The sequence below is a fragment of the Ahaetulla prasina genome, chromosome 2 (genome assembly GCF_028640845.1).
Source record: "Ahaetulla prasina isolate Xishuangbanna chromosome 2, ASM2864084v1, whole genome shotgun sequence".
In the NCBI taxonomy this organism is placed as follows: Eukaryota; Metazoa; Chordata; class Lepidosauria; order Squamata; family Colubridae; genus Ahaetulla; species Ahaetulla prasina.
The window spans coordinates 16469573-16490004 of NC_080540.1; the positions used below are offsets into that span (position 1 = coordinate 16469573).

The 20432-nt window shown below is 45.8% G+C and overlaps 1 protein-coding gene across 3 annotated transcripts in view; it reads right to left on the bottom strand.

Moving 5' to 3' along the window:
• The window catches only part of VARS1 (valyl-tRNA synthetase 1), a 56657-nt gene that overhangs the window by 32262 nt on the left and 3963 nt on the right, over positions 1 to 20432 (bottom strand). For 2 of the 3 annotated variants that reach the window (XM_058169342.1, XM_058169343.1), the window contains exons 3-15: positions 18300 to 18443; positions 15829 to 15979; positions 14730 to 14878; positions 13031 to 13115; positions 12572 to 12672; positions 9619 to 9746; positions 8741 to 8905; positions 5356 to 5437; positions 3723 to 3842; positions 3406 to 3514; positions 3212 to 3300; positions 1554 to 1644; positions 268 to 392 (exon numbers count right to left, since the gene is read on the bottom strand). In XM_058169342.1, the coding sequence (XP_058025325.1) occupies positions 268 to 392; positions 1554 to 1644; positions 3212 to 3300; positions 3406 to 3514; positions 3723 to 3842; positions 5356 to 5437; positions 8741 to 8905; positions 9619 to 9746; positions 12572 to 12672; positions 13031 to 13115; positions 14730 to 14878; positions 15829 to 15979; positions 18300 to 18443 (1539 nt within the window). The remainder of the gene's footprint in view (positions 1 to 267; positions 393 to 1553; positions 1645 to 3211; positions 3301 to 3405; positions 3515 to 3722; positions 3843 to 5355; positions 5438 to 8740; positions 8906 to 9618; positions 9747 to 12571; positions 12673 to 13030; positions 13116 to 14729; positions 14879 to 15828; positions 15980 to 18299; positions 18444 to 20432) is intronic. The other variant, XM_058169344.1, reaches the window with a different exon arrangement.

The following is a 20432-nucleotide window of genomic DNA, read 5'->3' on the forward strand; positions in this document are numbered from 1 at the left end:
GCTGATGATGTTACTTAGCTGGGTAACAAAACGTCTGCAAGGAAACAACCATGCTCGAAGAGCACCATGGATCCCATGCTGGCTGGGGAATTCTGGGAGTTGAAGTCCACAGGTCTTAAAGTTGCCAGGGTTGGACAGCCCTGTACTAGCGAACCTACTGTTCCAATTAAGGCTAAAGCCCATTCCACTCGGAAAAAAAAAACAAGAGAGAAAACAGAACGGATCCCTTGAATTCCAGCCAGCCTCCCAACCACATCCCAACGATACCAAGAAGGGCGGGGGAACGTTGATGAGACAGCCGTTCTCGTTCATAATGTTGATGAACTCAAGTCCATGACGCAGGCCAACCTCATAGTCATTATGATCATGAGCCGGTGTGATCTTTACGGCACCTGAAAGCAGCGAGAAGGGGGAGAAGATTATTTCAGTTCTTGCCATGGCCCGATGTTTCCTGTTAGAATCTGTTTTGTGGTCTTCGGAGTTACTTTATGCCCCTACATTGTTGATTCAAGGAAGACCTGAAGATCTAAAACTGTAGCTGTATAACCAGGCTGAGCCCGAGAGAGGAGGGGTGAAGCGCGTCATCAGTTTGAAATCCCTTTGCGCTCATCAGAGATCTTAGTCCAGCCCTCCTTGAATTCTATTGATCCTTACCTACCGCCAATTGGCTTTGACTGTTAATACAGTAGTTCAGATTCTTGTAGAGCATAGGCATACAATTAAACCTATATTCATTTGAACTGCCTTGATTCTGGATTTATTGCACACAGCAAAAGCTTCATCGGATATCGTTCTTTTTTCTGATGGAAGTCTTTGCTAGGTACTTTGGACCTCTTCAAGTGATCCCTTCATGTGTGTTGGCATTCAATCCCAAAAATTATCCAACACAACCAAGAAGTCAAGTTGGGGAATGTGGAGTTATAATTGTCCATTTGGTTCCTTTGGACTGTTCTCTCATTAATCCTAACTAACATAAAAAGGTAAAGGTAAAGGTTCCCCTTGCATATACGTGCTAGTCGTTGCCGAGTCTAGGGGGGTGGTGCTCATCTCCGTTTCAAAGCCGAAAAGCCAGCGCTGTCCGAAGACGTCTCCATGGTCATGTGGCCGGCATGACTCAACGCCAAAGGCGCACGGAACGCTGTTACCTTCCCACCAAGGTGGTCCCTATTTTTACTACTTGCATTTTTACGTGCTTTCGAAACTGCTAGGTTGGCAGAAGCTGGGACAAGTAACGGGAGCTCACTCCGTTACACGGCAGCACTAGGGATTCGAACCGCTGAGGATTCGAACCTAACTAACATACATTTCTTTTATTCAGAGTTTTCTCATTTTATTCTACTTCTATAATTTAGGTCACCTGTTATCTTCCACCCACTTCAAAGACTCTCCCTTCTAGCTCTTCATCAACAAATCCATCCTTTCATGTAGGACTTGCTGCATTTACCTAGTCCAGGGGTCTGCAAACTTGGCTCTTTTAAGACTTGTGGACTTCAACTCCCAGAGCTGAAGTCAACAAATCTTAAAAGATTTGAAGCCCATAGCCCAGAACATACCAGTTCCAAACGCCATATCTACAAAATTATCACAGACAATGGGTAGGAGGCGTCCTGTGAAGGGATGCTGGACTTTCCGGCCATGCAGATGCTGGAAGACAAAGCAGATCAAAGGAAGAGGCTTAATCATCATCTTTTAATGACCCCATAATCTCTTGCGGGGTGGAGTCTGGGCAATTGAATGGAGCTGAGTGTTTACTAGCTGGATGCCCTTCCTGTCGCCAATGTGGAGTTACATTCAGCAGATATATTCTTATTGTGCCCAGAGAGAGAAAAATCTGCCTCTTCCCTAGGATTGAACTCACAGCCTCCTGATTGTAAGGCGAGAGCTCTACCTCTAGGCCACCGCACCACTTGTAAAGGAAGAGACTCCAAAATCACCCAGATAAGCAACAGTCTGATAGTCCCAAAAGTGCTTTTTCAAAAGGCAACTGTTTTTCCTTGATGACATTTCGCTTCTTATTCAAGAAGCTTCTTCAGTTCTGGACTTCTGGAAATTCTCAGTCCTCCAGGTCATGGTTGCCCCAAAAGGTGCTTTTTCAAGAGTCAAGTGGATTTTCTTGTCTTTCTCTGAAGACGTTTCGCTTCTCATCCAAGAAGCTTCTTCAGCTCTGACTAGATGGTGGGGAATGGAAGGATTTTTACTCCTTGCAGACAGCTGGATGTTTGCATTCTTTTAGGAGAGTCATTGAGGCCGCCTGGAAGTTTAATTCAGAACTGAAGAAGCTTCTTGGTTGAGAAGCAAAACATTTCCAAGGGGGGGGAAAAAAAAGCCCAGTTGCCTTTTGAAAAGCACCTTTAGGACTGTCCTTTAAAGCAGGGGTCACCAACCTTTCGGACCTCAGGGACCACTAAATTCATAATTTTAAATCCCGTGGACCACTAATATGATCTGCCTAATGACTGTCTGGGTGGGCGTGGCTAGGTAGTCATGTGACTGGGTGGGTGTGGCCAACTCAATGTCACCCAAATCAAGGAGCGCTTTGCCAGCCTCTACTTGCCCCACCCAATCATTCCTCGCCTGCCCGCCCGGGCTCCTTAGGGCCCCAACAGGAAGCAGTTGTTGGAGCTAAGCAGCCACCATGAGAAAGCGTTGGCAAAACAGCTCAGTTCAAATTGGATCTGGCCGAGAAGGAGGCTCAGTATAAGCACCTCATTGAGGACTAGGAGCATAGGCTTTCCAAGCAGAGGCAAGACCTGCGGGAGTGCAAGGCCAGGTACCGGCGCCTGGAGGCTCAGTGGGCTGAGATGATCAGCCAGTTCCAGGCCATGATGCAGTCCCACTGGAACAAAGCCCTCTGGTTCTTTGCCACCAGCGGCACTTCCCTCCAGCCTTCGCCCAAAGCCCCACACCAGGAGGCCGAAGCAGACCCCGAGTTGGAATTTCTGCCTCCCTCCGACCCACAAAAAAAGACCCTGAAGGAGGAGACTCTCTGCAGCAACACAAACATTCACTGCACGTATCCGGCCCAGGGGGCATAGTTTGAGGACCCCTGATTTAATGCAATATAAAAAATGCCAATAATTTTTCTCTGGACCACAAAAATTTTCTCGCGGACCACCAGTGGTCCATGGACCACCAGTTGGTGATCGATGCTTTAAAGCATCTGAGAAGTCACCTGTCCCAACCAAACACTATAGTGTCACGCTTTTCACACCTGGTATCGGAAGTCCTCGGGATGGACTGCAACTGCTGTGTCTCCCAGCATGGTCTCAATACGGGTAGTAGCCACCACCACTTCCTCATCTATCAAAGAAAATGGACAAGGTTCATAGATGAGCAGACACAACGAAGAGTCAAGACTCCAGACCCTAAACTGTTGAATCATCAGCTAAGAACTTCATACTCTACCTGAGTTCTCAATCTTGTAAGCGAAGGAGATCAGCAACCCAAACTCAACCTTCTCTTTGTAGCCCGGGACGGGCAACAGCGTCCGGCCCATTAATTCCTTCTTATCCACCTGGGAGAAAGGAGACAGGAAGTTGCATCGTCAGACTTGGATCCCTAGGCCAAACGCTGGTACAGGAAACAGGTTATTCTATCCCAGGGGTCTGCAAACTTGGCTCTTTTAAGACTTTGTGGACTTCAACTCTCAGCCAACTCTGGGAATTGAAGTCCACAAGTCTTAAAAGAGCCAAGTTTGCAGACCCCTGTTCTATTCTAATCACCTCTATGTCAGAAATGGCTGAGTTGAGAGTGCAGGACCAGTTGACGAGGCGCTTGCTTCTGTAGATGATCCCTTTCTCGTGCAACTGGATAAAAGCTTCTTGGACCGCATAGGAGAGTTTCTGTTGGCGATACAAAGAACACGGTTCTATCAGTAGGACATAAGCATCCCATGGTTTTCCTGTGGTCCAGATTGCAAAAATGGTTGCTTTCACATTGTGATGAAAAATGGGTGAAATCTGGCCTTCCCTTCCATCCTAGGATGGCAATTATTCTTCTCCATTCTCTGAGATGGGGGGGGGGGATGGCAATGCACCATATATGGGCCATATAGAACAGCGGTCCCCAATCTTCTGGGCACCAGGGAGAAAGGTTTTTTCCCATGGACCGAAGAGGGCGTGGTTTTGCATTGCTGCCTGCATCCTGCATGGGGCTTTGCTTGTTTGTGTGGGCCGGTTTCTGGCATGCCATGGCCCGGGGGTTGGGGACCCCTGGTATAGAAGTCCCAGTGACTTCCAAAGCAGAAGCAAACATGGCGTTGTTGAAAATTGGTAGCAAAGGCCAACTTCCAATTTGTAGTTGTTTGGTGTGTACGTGAGAGAGTGGGAATGGCCAAGCAAGCAATAAAACATTCCTATTGTTGCCCTTAAAACAAGCCCCCAAGTTCAGCAAAAAGCAGATGAAAACATTTAACAGATCTTCCGCTCCTCCTCCTCCTCCTCCCTTAATCCTTTCCTGCCCTGGTAAAAACATGCGTTTAAGACATTCTCCCAGTACAACTGGACTTCCAACAAACTGTACGTCCACAATTGGGATCGGAGTTTCTGTTGCAAAGTGAGGAAAACGTTAAGCGAGTCCCAGCCAATTTTATGACCCTTGTTTGGCACACTTGCTAAGTGAATGACTGCAGTTGTTAAGTGAATTATTAAGCAAATCAGGTTTCTCCCATTGACTTTTTACTTGTTGCAAGCCAGCTGGGAAAGTCCGAAAGGGAATCACATGACTCCGACACTGCAAACATCGTAAATACATACTGACCAAATTTTGATCACATGACCGTGGGAATGATGCAATGGTCATTAAGTGCAAGGACCAATCCTAAATTACTCTTTTCAATGCCACTGTAAATTTTGGATGCTCTTAAGTTGAGGACTACCTGAAATCCAATCCTTGAGAATTACCCAAGATTAAGTGTATATGACAGAAGCAGTAATGTTAGTAGGAGTTATAACAGTTACTCCTGTGCTGTGGTGGCGCAGTGGTTAGAATGCAGTACTGCAGGCTAATTCTGCCCACTGCCAGCAGATCGATACGGATCGGCTCAAACTTGACTCGGCCTTCCATCTTTCCGAGGTCGGTAAAACGAGGATCCAGATTGTGTGTGTGGGGGGGGGGGACACGCAATAGGCTGACTCTGTGAACGGCTTAGAGAGGGCTGTAAAAGCGCTGTGAAGTCTAAATGGTATTGTTGTCGCGGTCATTGGCAAGAGAGAGAGAGAACTGTACTTTCAGACATGCAAAGACTGCGAGCTAGTCAAGGCAGTAAGCATTGACTGTGAAGTGGGATATAAGTCTAAGTGCTTATTGTGCTATTGCTACTCCACACATCCCTTCCCCTCTTGATCAAAATCTTACAGGATCCATAGTGAAACAAGCTCGGTCCCAGTCCATGGAGGAACCCAGTTTCTTCAGCTGATGGTAGATCCGATCCCCTTTTCTGCAGAGAAAAAAGAAGGAAGGGTACTGGCGGCTATCACCGTGTCGTGTCCCACTCCTCCGCTGACGGCCGGGTCAGAGAAATCCGAATCAGGCGTGCCTCTGCAGCTCTGCCAAAGTCCTAGCAAAGTCCTCAGAGCAGGCAGGAGACCAGAAAGTGACTTCAGCAAGATAAGTTCGACTTTGCCTGACTCAGAGACTGCCAGAAAGCAGATCCTTTATATAGGGGTGTGGCTCCATGACTCAGCACTTATCCAGGCCTGCCCCTCCCTTCCTTCTGACGACGCCGCCTATCAATTCTTCTGAAGCGAGGGTCACTCCAATCGGCAGCTGTTGGTAATAAACCTCCCTCAGGCTCACATGCTGTGGGGGAGGGGGAGGGGTCTAGTTGCTCTGTTTGCCTGGGCATGGAGCCAGGGCTGGGGCCGGGAGGTGCTCCCTCCTCCGCAGCCTGTCTGGGCATGGAGCCAGGGCTGGGGCCGGGAGGCATACTAGGACATTCTTCAGCGTTCGGAAGCAGATAAGAAGGCCCCGGCTGCGGTGAGAGCGGGCAAGACACAACACACCGGAAAGGCACAAGGTTGATTATTATATCTTTTCCAACGGTCTACAAAATCTAGAGAAAATAAGTAATTGTATGCCAGAATGCATTATATCCGAGGAATGAGGTGATGTGGTTAATGCGACAGATAGAATTTATTGAAGAAAGAAATTACATTCGGACGAGTTAACGGTAAAAAAGAAACCAGGCCACCAAAGAACACAGTGACTGACATCAGCTAGAACAGTGATAGCTAACCTTTTTGCTCTCGCGTGCCAAAAGCGGGGGGAGCGCAGGGGGATCGCGTGCGCGTGTGCCCACACCCATAAGGCAATGCCTCCCCACACACCCCACCCCCATGCATGACCCCTCCGTGCTCCCCATACGCACACACGTATGTGTGCACTCCCCTGTGGCCCATTTCGGGTCTCCCGCATGCACCTCGTTCCCGTGCCAGAGACCCGAAAATCAGCTGGCCGGGCGGAGGCATGCACGCATGCGCTGTGGATCAGCCTGCACTGCAGAGAGGGCACCGCATGTCACCTGTGGCACGCGTGCCATAGGTTCACCATCATGGAGCTAGAACATAGAAAAACTCAAAGAAATAGTGCAAGATTGGAAAGGGGTGGAAAAACCTGGCTCACAGAATCGCCACGGGTTGGACATAATTAAATGGATAACATCATCATCATCACCATCATAGTTTCATTTCACTTCACTTTATTTATTTAACTTTATTTTTATCTATCTGTCGTGTCCCACTCCTCCGCTGACAGCCGGGTCAGGGAAATCCAAATCAGGCTTGCCTCTGCAGCTCTGCCCAAAGTCCTAGCAAAGTCCTCAGAGCAGGCAGGAGACCAGTAAGTGACTTCAGCAAGGTAAGTTCGACTTTGCCTGACTCAGAGACTGCCAGAAAGCAGATCCTTTATATAGGCCATGGGGTGTGGCTCCATGACTCAGCACTCATTAAGGCCTGCCCCTCCCTTCCTTCTGTTGCCTCTGCCTATCCAATCTTCTGATGCGAGGGTCACTCCAATCAGCTGTTGTTGGAAGTAAACTTTCCTCAGGCTCACATGCTGTGGAGGAGGGGGGGGGGTCTAGCTGCTCCGTTTGCCTGGGCATGGAGCCAGGGCTGGGGCCGGGGATGCTCCTCCTCTGCAGCCTGCTTGGGCATGGAGCCAGGGCTGGGACCGGAGGTGTCCCTCCTCTTCAGCTTGTCTGGGCATGGAGCCAGAACTGGGGCCGGAGGCATACTAGGACATTCTTCAGCGTTCGGAAGCAGATAAGAAGGCCCCGGCTGCGGTGAGAGCGGGCAAGACACAACACACCGGAAAGGCACAAGGTTGATTATTATATCTTTTCCAACGGTCTACAAAATCTAGAGAAAATAAGTAATTGTATGCCAGAATGCATTATATCCGAGGAATGAGGTGATGTGGTTAATGCGACAGATAGAATTTATTGAAGAAAGAAATTACATTCGGACGAGTTAACGGTAAAAAAGAAACCAGGCCACCAAAGAACACAGTGACTGACATCAGCTAGAACAGTGATAGCTAACCTTTTTGCTCTCGCGTGCCAAAAGCGGGGGGAGCGCAGGGGGATCGCGTGCGCGTGTGCCCACACCCATAAGGCAATGCCTCCCCACACACCCCACCCCCATGCATGACCCCTCCGTGCTCCCCATACGCACACACGTATGTGTGCACTCCCCTGTGGCCCATTTCGGGTCTCCCGCATGCACCTCGTTCCCGTGCCAGAGACCCGAAAATCAGCTGGCCGGCGGGAGGCATGCACGCATGCGCGGTGGATCAGCTCGCGTACCCGCAGAGAGGGCTCCGCATGTCACCTGTGGCACGCGTGCCATAGGTTCACCATCATGGAGCTAGAACATAGAAAAACTCAAAGAAATAGTGCAAGATTGGAAAGGGGTGGAAAAACCTGGCTCACAGAATCGCCACGGGTTGGACATAATTAAATGGATAACATCATCATCATCACCATCATAGTTTCATTTCACTTCACTTTATTTATTTAACTTTATTTTTATCTATCTGTCGTGTCCCACTCCTCCGCTGACAGCCGGGTCAGGGAAATCCAAATCAGGCTTGCCTCTGCAGCTCTGCCCAAAGTCCTAGCAAAGTCCTCAGAGCAGGCAGGAGACCAGTAAGTGACTTCAGCAAGGTAAGTTCGACTTTGCCTGACTCAGAGACTGCCAGAAAGCAGATCCTTTATATAGGCCATGGGGTGTGGCTCCATGACTCAGCACTCATTAAGGCCTGCCCCTCCCTTCCTTCTGTTGCCTCTGCCTATCCAATCTTCTGATGCGAGGGTCACTCCAATCAGCTGTTGTTGGAAGTAAACTTTCCTCAGGCTCACATGCTGTGGAGGAGGGGGAGGGGTCTAGCTGCTCCGTTTGCCTGGGCATGGAGCCAGGGCTGGGGCCGGGGGATGCTCCCTCCTCTGCAGCCTGCTTGGGCATGGAGCCAGGGCTGGGACCGGGAGGTGTCCCCTCCTCTTCAGCTTGTCTGGGCATGGAGCCAGAACTGGGGCCGGGAGGCATACATTCCTCCGTGTTCGGGAGCAGATAAGCAGACCCCGGCTGCGGTGAGAGCGGACAAGACACAACACTGTCTGTCCTTCATCCATCTATTCATCTGTCTCTCCATCCATCCATCCATCTAATCTATCTAATCTATTTTATATTGCACCCATCTTGCCAAAGACGCTTGGGAAAAAAAGAGGCACAGGAAAATGACTCACTCATTTTTCCATCTCCAGACTTCCTCGATGAATCGCTCGCGGCCGAGGTCATGCCGTGTTTTCCCTTGCTCCTTCCAAAGTTTTTTCTCCACCACCACCTGAGTGGCAATGCCCGCGTGGTCGCAGCCGGGGTTCCACAAGGTGGTCTTCCCCTGCATTCTGTGCCTGCAAGACAAGCGTAAGTAGCAGGAAGCTTCCTAGAACAAGGGTCTTGGGACACTGCACCCTTATCAGTAATCCGTTGGAATCAAACCACACCGGTGGCCAAATAATTCCAGAGAAAGTAAAGAGGATTTAGAAGTGGGTTCCCACACCGATCAAGATTCAGGACAGCATTATGTACAGGTATTTCCTCAACTTATGATCTCAACTGGGATCAACATTTTAGTGATAAGTCATGAGGGTCATAAATTGAGGAATTGGCGTGATGATTTCATGACTGATTTTACAGCAAGGGAATCACACAAAGCCCCTTTTCCTCACCAAATCATAAGCAACTTGTTAGAATCAAAAATTCTTCATCACAATGTACAAGAACAGGAGTTTCCGACCTTGAAGACTTGTGGCCTTCAACTCCCAGAATTCTGCAACCAGAATGCGCTAGCGGAGGAATTCTGGGTGTTGAAGTCCACAAGTCTTAAAGTTGCCAAGTTTGGACACCCCCCTGTTCAAGAAAACAGTACAGCTACTGTACTTCTTGTAACCCCTTCTATTCATCCTTATTAATTTCACCAAAGAGAAACGCTACAAGATTTGTGCTTGGAAAAGATATATTTAGACTGGGAAGCTCCCAAAAATCTAGAGGAAGATGGAGAAGGCCCAAGATAAACCCAGAAAGGGTGTGTGTGTGTGGGCCCAGAAAGGCAGACAGATCTCACCATCTTGTCAGAGAGTCCTGAATGGAGTTGGTGAGGGCATGGCCGAGATGGAGCGATCCGGTAACATTGGGTGGAGGAATACACATCATAAAGATGCCATAGGGGTTTGTCTGAGAGACGCTGTGGCGCTGGGAAACAAGAGAAAAGATTGTTTAGCGGGTGAGGTTTGCAGTGAGGAGGGTCTTGCAAGTAAAGAAATTTATCTGCCAAGGGGGAAGTTACCTCATGGGATCAGGGGCTGGCATTAATAGAAACACAGAAAACTGAGAGCAGAAAAAACCTAATGGCGCTGTCAACCATCCCTGTTGGCATATGTAGCCAAAAAACAAACAAAAAACAAAAAACCTCCTGCCACATTATTTTAGCAAGAGTATCACTTTACTGATAGATCCGTACAAACACAGAAGAAGCCTCTGGTGGCTCAGCAGACTAAGTCTGTCTGTTATTAACACAGCTGCTTGCAATTACTGCAAGTTCAAGTCCCACCAGGCCCAAGGTCGACTCAGCCTTCAATCCTTTATAAGGTAGGTAAAATGAGGACCCAGATTGTTGGGGGCAATAAAAGTTGACTTTGTATATAATATACAAATGGATGAAGACTATTGCTTAACACAGTGTAAGCCGCCCTGAGTCTTCGGAGAAGGGCGGGATATAAATTCAATTTAAAAAAAAAAAGCGAAGCCAGTTCTGAAATTTTCCCGCCAAAACTTAACTGCATAGTTAAAATTCCCCTTTTCCCTCCCCTGGGCCAACCGCTGCCCATTGTCCACCAATCCAGTGCAACCTCTTTGTTTTGGGAAACGGTCTGCTCAGTTCAGAAAGCTCTCAGCATTTGACCTTGAGGTGTCGAGGCTCCTTCAGGTTACAGGCGGAACACATGAATTCCTCAATTCCCTTCCAGCCACCCGTACCTTCCAATCATACCCTTCCCTCCTCCCTGTTGTCTGGCCGCGAGCAAAAGTGCACAGCAAGTCGACCATGGCAGGTCCATCGAGTCTGCCCTTTGAGGGTTTTATTTCTTTTTTTTAAAAATATATATTTTTGTTAAATGTTAGGCATGTGTTTATCCCAAACATGTTTACCCTGGCACATTCACAACGGGAAGAATCACAAGAGATACCGTATTTTTCAGAGTATAAGACGCTCCGGACTATAAGAGGTACTTACCTTTTTTGGTGAGGAAAACAAGAAAAAGAAATCTGCCTCTCAGCAATTTTGCCTCCTTGCAGCAAACAGCCTGCTTTACTTTCATTTTCGTTTTCAGCATAGCTTGATTAGCACAAGAAAAAAAAAATCTGCTCCCAGCAATTTACCTCCTTGCAGCAAGCAGCAGAGGCCCCTGCAAAACAGCTGAAAGTCAGGAGGCCGATCCAACGGACAATCAACTTGTGCTAATTAGGCTGTGCTGGAGCTGAAACGGGCTCTTTCGTCTTGTTGTTTGCTACAAGGAGGTAAACTGCTGGGAGGCAGATGCCAAAGGGTGGGGGCCAGTGGGTAGGCGGAGCTACATTTGGTGTATAAGAGGCACCTAAATTTTCACCCCCTTTTAGGGGGGGAAAAGTGTATCTTATACTTTGAAAAATACGGTATGTGAGCATGCTGAAAGCGTGCAAGGTTTTACTATCTGAGGGGATAAGGAAGATCTTCTAGGCCAGGGTTTACCAAACTGTGGGGAGAACTTCCCTTAGGAAAGTGAGACAAAATCCAGGAGAGGTGTGAAGTACTTTTAGTTGTATATTATTTATTTATGTATTTATTTTTTCTGTATTTATTTGTTTGTTTGTTTATTTTATTTTATTTAATATTGGCACCTATTCACCCATGGCGACTCAAGGTAGCTTACAGAATATAAGACCACATTTAAAACAATAAACACTAACAAAAAGAAACAAATTAATCAATATAGTACAATATAACAAAATCACACACCTACCCACACACCTCTCACCCACCCCTCCGCCCTGACAACAGATCACATGAATCATTTAATGGGCTCCATCCCGCTCTGGGTTCCCCAGGCCCGCTGGCAGAACCAGGTCTTCATCGCCTTCCAGAAGAGTGTTAGAGTGGGGGCCATTCTAATCTCTGGGGGGGAATGATATTCCAGAGAGAGGGAGCCACCACAGAGAAGGTCCTTCTTCTGGGTCCCACCAGGTGTATGTAGGTTGTTAGCAGATATAATACTGCAAAGTGGTGGAACAGAATCTTAGTATAGCAGTGCTGAAATCCTCCACAAACACTGGAAGTGCGTACATGAAGGCCGGATGGCCACCTGTTAGGAATAGTTTAGGACAGGGGTCTCCAACCTTGGTCCCTTTAAGACTTGTGGACTTCAACTCCCAGAATCCCTCAGCCAGCAAAGCTGGCTGAGGAACTCTGGGAGTTGAAGTCCACAAGTCTTAAAGGGACCGAGGTTGGAGACCCCTGGTTTAGGAGATTCCTCTAATGATCAGCACTCTGGATTAGACGACCTCAAAAGTTCCCTCCACCTCATGTATTCTGTGATGCTCAGAAACAAATAGGTATTTTTAAGATCCCCATTTGGGCAATTTTTGTGAAGAATCAGGACAAGATGTTAAGTTGCAGTTCAGAAGAGTTATTACTCAAACCTATACACAATTTGGCCAACTAAATTTCAACTCTAATTTGGCATCAGGTAAGAATTCAAGAAGGGTTGGGCTTAGACCTTTTGTGGGAACGTAAGGACTCTAGGCTAAAGACTTGTTTAACTCCACCCCCAGCTCTGCCTGCTCTTCTACAATTTCACTTGAGGTTCAACATAAGAACACTGCCTATATGCAAAGCATTATGTTCCCGCTGGTGCTCAGGTTATATTAAATTAGGCTGGTGCCCTAATGAAGCTCAGCTCAGCTCTGTAATAAATGTCCAAGCCATCTGGGCAAAGTAATTCATGAAGAGATCTCAGGTTACAGCAACTCCAGCACATACTTACGCCATACTCTGGTTTAAAGAAACCCTGGCTCTCCCACCATGAGTACCAAGCTGCTTCGACATACTGTGGGCTGTAAGAATCAGGCATTGGACCCGTCACATCTAGAAAGCAAAACAAGTTCTGAGTTCAAGGCAGGTAGAGTGTGCGCGCCCACCATTCACTGTGAGCCACTATGAAGTATAATCCAAAACATATGGAGAACATCAGGGTCAGTAGAAGAGAAAAAGGAAAGGATCTCATGAAGAAGATAGTTATGGTCTTTGCCACAGGCCTGGAGAATGGCTATCATCTACTACAAGTCTCACCACCCTTTTGGTTCAATAACCATGGTTGTAAAGCATTCTGAATCAGTTTGATACCGGCTACAGATAGTCCTTGACTTACAACCATTCATTGAGTGACCATTTGAAGTTACAATGGCACTGCAAACTCTCCAATCCCTTATCTGCAATAACATACCTTTTTTCTCTCCTGGTTTGGTGGGGATATCATAGGTGATGACCTCAAGATCCTTCTTTTCTTTCTTCTCAGCTTTTGGCTTCTTCTAACAAAGAATCAGGGTGTTACATCAGGTTACTAAACCCGACAACAAAATGACATGGGGACAAAAGAAAACTGGGTTCCGCAAAAAAACAAAACAAAAAACAAACAAAAAAAAAACCCCCAGAAAACAAACACAGATGAAAAAGAACATCAGTTGAGGTAAAAATTTCTCTATCAGATTGTCTATGGAGTTTCTCAGTCATTCAAGTCATGGTTGTCCCAAAGGTGTTTATTTCAAGAGGCAACTGGACTTTCTGTTGTTGTTTTTCTTTGAAGACGTTCCGCTTCTCATCCAAGAAGCTTCTTCAGCTCTGACTGGATAGTGGGGAATGGATATCTATCAGATAATTATTCTAACAGAATTTGATCCATGGGAATGAGAATTTATTGCAAAATAAAATACATAGGCAGAGAGACTGGCAGGCAGAATGGAAAGATTAAAAAAATATTCTGGGGTGGGGTTTTTTTTCCCTCCAGGCACGTTATCTTAAGAAAAGCATTTATCTGATACAATATGCACTTCCTTTTCTTAAAAATCATTTGGGGAAAAATAGTCTTCAAATTCTCCATGTTATTATTAAGCTACAGTATTTCTCTAGGGCTGGGAAATACAATCTGCGATTTCTAAAATTCTTTTAAAATGACTGAAACGGGTAAATATTAAGTACAGGTAGTCCTTGTCTTATGACCACAGAATTTCTGTTGCTAAGTGAAAGTTGCCCCATTTTACAAGCTTTCTTGCCACTGTTGTTAAGTGAATCACTGCAGTTGTTAAGTTAGTAACATGGTTACTAACTAACTTGTGATCATAAATTGAGGACTATCCGTATTGTCCCAATCCTTGGGTGGGGTGTGTGTGGAAACAATTCCTTTGTCTCTGCTGCAGAAAATTAAAAAAAAAAAAGCACTTCGTCTAATTTCCTTCCCATATGATAATACACAACCTTGCTGACTTGGGAATTCTGGGAAATGAAGTCCACACAACTTCAAGCTGCCAAGGTGGAGAAATGCTAATTTAGCAAGTAGAGCGGAATCTCTACCCAGCACGGCTGCTTTGCTGAGAAGGCAATGTATTTCAAGCCCAAAAGTTGCATGCGACCTACCTACTCACACACAGCTAAAGTGTTTTGAGTCTGACTTTTATGTGGATGCAGGCAGGGGTAGGCTGCTGGGGGTTCGGGAGAACCTCTAGCTAAGATTCTGTGCAGTTCGGAGAACCTCCAAATCCCACTCCTGGCTGGCCCTGCCCATCCTGCCCTGCCCCTCCCAGGAGTCCCCACACGGCACGTTTTGGATGCAGGGTGCATGTGGAGACTCGGGGAGGGTGAAAACCAGGCCTACCGGAAGTTCAGGGAGTTCGGAAAGGCCAGAAATGGGTCCCAGAGGGCCTCTGGAGCCTGGGGAGGCTGTTTTCGCCCTCCTGGAGGCTTGATGAAAGTTTCCAGAGCCCGGGGAGGGCAAAATAACACACACACACACCCCACCATGGTGCAGGAGGCAGACTAGGCCACGCCCACCCAGCAACCGGGCAGAGAATCCCTTGCTAAAAATTTTGAAGCCCACCCCTGGATGCAGGCCTACTGAATTCTCTTCTCCTTCTATCTACAATGCCTACCTCTCCCTGTTGCTGCAGATTCTTTTCCTTCTTCTGAAGAAACTTCTCCATTTTTTCTTTCTTTTTGGCCTCTTTCTTCAGCTGCGACGCGCTTTTGGGAGGGGGTTCTTCTATCTCCTTGGTCTCCGGCAACTCAGCATCAGAGGAAACTGGTTGGTTTGCAGGGCAAGGAGGAGGATAAATACAAATGAATGAACTCAGAGCTGCCCGCTATTCAGTGAATCTAAGGCAGGCGACATGGCAAAAGTCCTCGGTAACCTACAAACCTGGTTTGTTTTCAGCAAGGTGCCATTGTATAGTGTTTCCTACTTGGGCAGGGGGCTGGACTAGAAGACCTCCAAGGTCCTTTCCAACTCTGCCATAAAGTTATTCCTCACACTGTATGAAGACTCTGTTTTAGGCTGGTATGCCAGTCACAGCCCTACTTACACAGAGATAGATCAGAGTGCAGAGAAGAGTAACAAAGATGGTTAGGGGACTGGAGGCTAAAACATATGAAGAGCGGTTGCAGGAACTGGGTATGTCTAGTTTAATGAAAAGAAGGACTAGGGGAGACATGATAGCAGTCTTCCAATATCTCAGGGGCTGCCACAAAGAAGAGGGAGTCAAGCTATTCTCCAAAGTACCTGAGGGTAGAACAAGAAGCAATGGGTGGACACTGATCAAGGAGAGAAGCAACTTAGAACTAAGGCGAAATTTTCCGACAGAACAATTAACCAGTGGAACAACTTGCCTCCAGAAGTTGTGAATGCTCTAACACTGGAAATTTTTAAGATGTTGGATAATCATTTGTCTGAAATGTTGTAGGGTTTCCTGCCTAAGCAGGGGGTTGGACTAGAAGACCTCCAAGGTCCCTCCCAACTCTGTTATTCTAGTCTATTCTATTCAGTGGGAGCTGGGTCCATGGGTCCTCCATGGTTGGGTACAATGATTTGCAAAATACAGGCCGTTCTCATTTAGCGTCAACAATTGGGACTGGCAACTCGGCAGTTAGATGAAACGATTGCTTAATGAAACTGCTTCACTTAAGCTGGAGCCTGATTGTGACTCTGCCAACTAACGAGGATTTGAAAAGAGGCCATGCACTGGCAAGGCTTACATGTAAAGTCCATTTCTAGAACACCTCCTCCTGAGACCTCTTCAAACAACCTCACGGTGCCCAAAACAGCCTGGAATTCTGGTTGGTTGATACATGTCAGGAACCATCGAGTAAGGTTGATAAAATAAGTGCGAAGGATTAGGTTGAGGACCTAGAAGAGAAGGAAGTTAATTATTCATGCTATTTTATTTATTCCATTGGTTAGCTGCCGCAGTTACCCAAGGGACTCTATATCAGGGGTCTCCAACCTTGGTCTCTTTAAGATTTGTGGGCTTCAACTCCCAGAGTTCCTCAGCCAGCTTTGCTGGCTGAGGGATTCTGGGAGTTGAAGTCCACGAGTCTTAAAGGGACCAAGGTTGGAGACCCCTGCTCTATATAATATACAGGTAGTCCTCAACTTAGGACTGGTTGCTTAACAACTGCTCAAAAGCTGAAGGGAAAATAGATTCTACAAATTTGGAATTAACAGAATCAGTGAGTGATGAAGTAGATTTTCTATAGAAGATTGATGGCAATTGGGGAATGGACTTAGTAGATCTAACTGCAAATCAATTTGGACTGGACTTTTTTGGGAAAACAAATCGACAAAAGAGGTGTATAATTTTGGGGAATAAGACAAAATTGCTGGGAAAGTTTTCAACCAAAGCCTTAAGGAGAAGTTTTATTATTAAGAATCAAAGGAGGGTATTTGATCCTGGATGGGACAGAGAAAATAACTGTGGTGATTTATGGTAGATAAAAAAACGTTACAGACTTTCTAAGAAATACAATAATAGATTGTTAACAGAAGGCTTTAAAGTTTAACTTTGCTATTAGTTCGTCTGTTAAATATTTTGCCTTTATATATAGTAGATAGATGACAGGTCAAATTGGTTATAAATAGAAGTAGACATTTACATATTTGGGTTTGCTTTGGAAACGGGAAAATTAATATTGTTCCAATATTTGAAATAGTGGTGAATATTTGTAGCTTGAGTGAAGATGAAGTTTTATTCTCTGAGCTTGTGGATTGGTTTCCGAACTTTTCGGTACCAAGCTAGATAACAAAATATTCGGAAACCAACCCACAAGCTCAGAGAACGAACCTTTACCCTCCTTGTTCCAATATATTTATCGGTATTCAACTGAGAGCAATAATATATGCAATATATTATGTAGGAAATATGGTGGTGCAGTGGCATTGCAGACAAACTCTGCTAACTCCCAGGAGTTTGATCTTGACCAGCTCAAAAGTTGACTCAGCCTTCCATCTTTCTGAGATCGGTAAAATGAGGGCCCGGATTGTTGAAGGCAATATGCAACCTCTGTAAACTCCTTAGAGAGTGCTGTAAAGCATTATGAAGTGGTATATACAAGTCTAAGTCTATATATATATATATATATATATATAAGTCTGTAAAAATATTTACAGACCCCTCACATCCTGGACCTAAACTGTTTCAACTCCCACCCTCAAAACGACGCTATAGAGCACTGCACACCAGAACAAGTAGACACAAGAACAGTTTCTTCCCCGAATGCCATCACTCTACTAAACAAATAATTCCCTCAACACTGTCAAACTATTCACTAAATCTGCACTACTATTAATCTTCTCATTGTTCCCATTACCCATCTCCTTCCACTTATGACTGTATGACTGTAACTTTGTTGCTTGAATCCTTACTATTTATATTGATATTGTTTCCTGATTGCTTATATGTACCCTATGACTAGTATTAAGTGTTGTACTTTAGAATTCTTGATGAATGTACCTTTTCTTTATGTACACTGAGAGAATATGCACCAAGACAAATTCCTTGTGTGTCCAATCACACTTGGCCAATAAAAAATTCTACTCTATTCTGTTCTGTTGTTATATGTATATGTGGTTTTGTCCTCTGTCTTTTTCAATACACATTTTTTCCTTTTCTAATGTTTTGCCTTCAAAGCATTCCGCCTTTATCCTGCAGTGGCTAGACAAAGGCTAGAATGATGAATTGTTTTGTCTATCTTCGTTTTGTTTTGGTAAAACTTCTTTTTCCTTTATTTTGAGTTTGCATTTTACCCAAATAAAATTAAAATGTATTCAAAAAAGAATGAATGAATGAGAGGATTGAGAAGAAGTCGTCTAAGAAAACCACGGCTGAATAAATTAGGCGAAAACTTGAACAAGAGAAAAAAGAACAATAAAAAAGAAAGAAAGAAAGAAAGAAAGAAAGAAAGAAAAAAGCAATGTATAAAGTGAGCTGGAATCAAGAGCTGATTGCCAAGGACAGAAAGATATGATGTTGGCATAAACTAAATTCTGTTAAAAGGTGGAAAGTGAAAAAGTCGCCCACGATTGTGTAAATGACCTTACTACAGATGTTGATTTTTCTTCCCTTCGTGGAAAAAGAAGAGGTCACTTTACATAAAGGGTACAAAATGTACTGCCAAATTATCAAAAGAACAAAAAAAGAAGAAAAGAACAATGATGCAGGAAAACTCACATATTTATACGGCAACAAAAGACAACAAGCGACTGTCACATCGGCCAGAGTTATGGCTTCCCCCACCAGATACGTCCGAACCTTCAGGTGACTGTCCAGCACCCCAAGGAGATGCTGCAATTCGGCTACAGCACGATCCAGCCCCTGAGTAGGAGAAGAGAGTAAGGTGTCATCTGAAAGCAGTTCCTAAGAGATTCCCCGATAGGATTAAAAATACATTTTTCTCCCTATTTATATTTATTTATATAGGTATGTAGGTCTTGGTGTATTCGGGTCTTTCCCCGTGTAAGGTTGAGAGTCTCAACGTTTCGACGAGGTCTCACTCATCATCATAAGCACCAGCCTGAAGACGATAAGTGAGACCTCGTCGAAACATCGCCAAAATACTCTCAACCTTACACAGGAAAAGACCCGAAAGTTGACCCCGTCTTCCATCCTTCCGAAGTCGGTAAAATGAGAACCCAGATGGTTGGGGGGCAATATGCTGACTCTAAATTGCTTAGAGGGCTGTGAAGCGGTATAGAAGTCTAAGGGCTACTGTTAATCGTTATTATTGGCTCCAAGAGACAAGAAAACATCTTCACTCATCCTCCCATGCACACAACATCGTTTTAAGGTGTAATGTAGTACAGGTAGTCCTCAATTTACAACCCCAATGGAGCTAAAATTTCTTTTGCTAAGCAAGACAGTTGTTAAGTGAATTTTGCCCCAATAGGGTTCCAACTATTCAGGGTCTTTGAATTGATTAATGCACCTCAATCACGAACGACTATAAATGAATCATAAAATTTACGGATATATGTATGCTTGTGAATATGTATGTTTTTATTTTTATTTTATTTTTTCAGATTTCCCTCCTTATTTTATTATTGCGTACATTTTTCTTCTTTTTTGTATTTAGTCGAAGAAAAGAACATTAGAAACAGGATGGCCATTTTAGGACATCCAAGGGTACCAGGTTGAAGAAAACTGGCTTACTCTATCCAGTCTGTTGTAGAGATTATATAGGACAATAGCAATAGCACTTAGACTTATAGACCGCTTCATAGTGCTTTACAGCCCTCTCTAAGCGGTTTACAGAGTCAGCCTATTGCCCCCAACAATCTGGGTCCTCATTTTACCCACCTCGGAAGGATGGAAGGCTGAGTCAACCTTGAGCCTGATGAGATTCGAACTGCCAAACTGCTGGCAGCCAGTGATCAGCAGCAGCAGCAGCAGCCTGCAGTACTGCACTCTAACCACTGCACCACCGCGGCTCTTAAACTAACAACCATGTTAGTTTATGGCAGCCAAAAATCAGAAAGAGTCTGGGTACTCCTTGACTTACAACCATTTATTTAATGACCGTTCAAAGTTAGAACATCCTTTTAAAAAGTGACTTAGGATTGTTTTTCACACTTACGGCCACTGCAGCACCCCCACGAACAAACTGGTACGTATTTAAGATGGCTGCAGCGTCCCAGGGCCCCAGAAAATTTGGCGACTTTCTAAGAGGGAAGTCCGTTTATCGGTGGTTCTCCTCCTATCTCTCTGATCGGTCGCAGACGGTGTTGACGGGAGGGCAGAGGTCGACCCCGAGGCGCCTCACTTGTGGGGTGCCTCAGAGGTCGATTCTCTCACCCCTCCTGTTCAACATCTATATGAAGCCGCTGGGTGAGATCATCAGTGGTTTCGGTGTGAGGTACCAACTGTACGCTGATGATACTCAGCTGTACTTTTCCACACCGGGCCACCCCAACGGTTATCAAGTGCTGTCCCGGTGTCTGGAGGCCGAAGGGGTCTGGAGGGGGAGAAACAGGCCCAAGCACAATCCCTCCAAGACAGAGTGGCTGTGGATGCCGGCACCCCGGTACAGTCAGCTGCAGCCGCAGCTGACTGTTGGGGGCGAGTCATTGGCCCCAATGGAGAGGGTGCGCAACTTGGGCGTTCTCCTGGATGGACGGCTGTCTTTTGAAGACCATTTGACAGCCGTCTCCAGGAGAGCTTTTTATCAGGTTCGCCTGGTTCGCCAGTTGCGCCACTTTCTAGACCGGGATGCCCTATGCACGGTCACTCATGCTCTCGTGACATCTTGTCTGGATTACTGCAATGCTCTCTACATGGGGCTCCCCTTGAAGAGCACCCGGAGGCTCC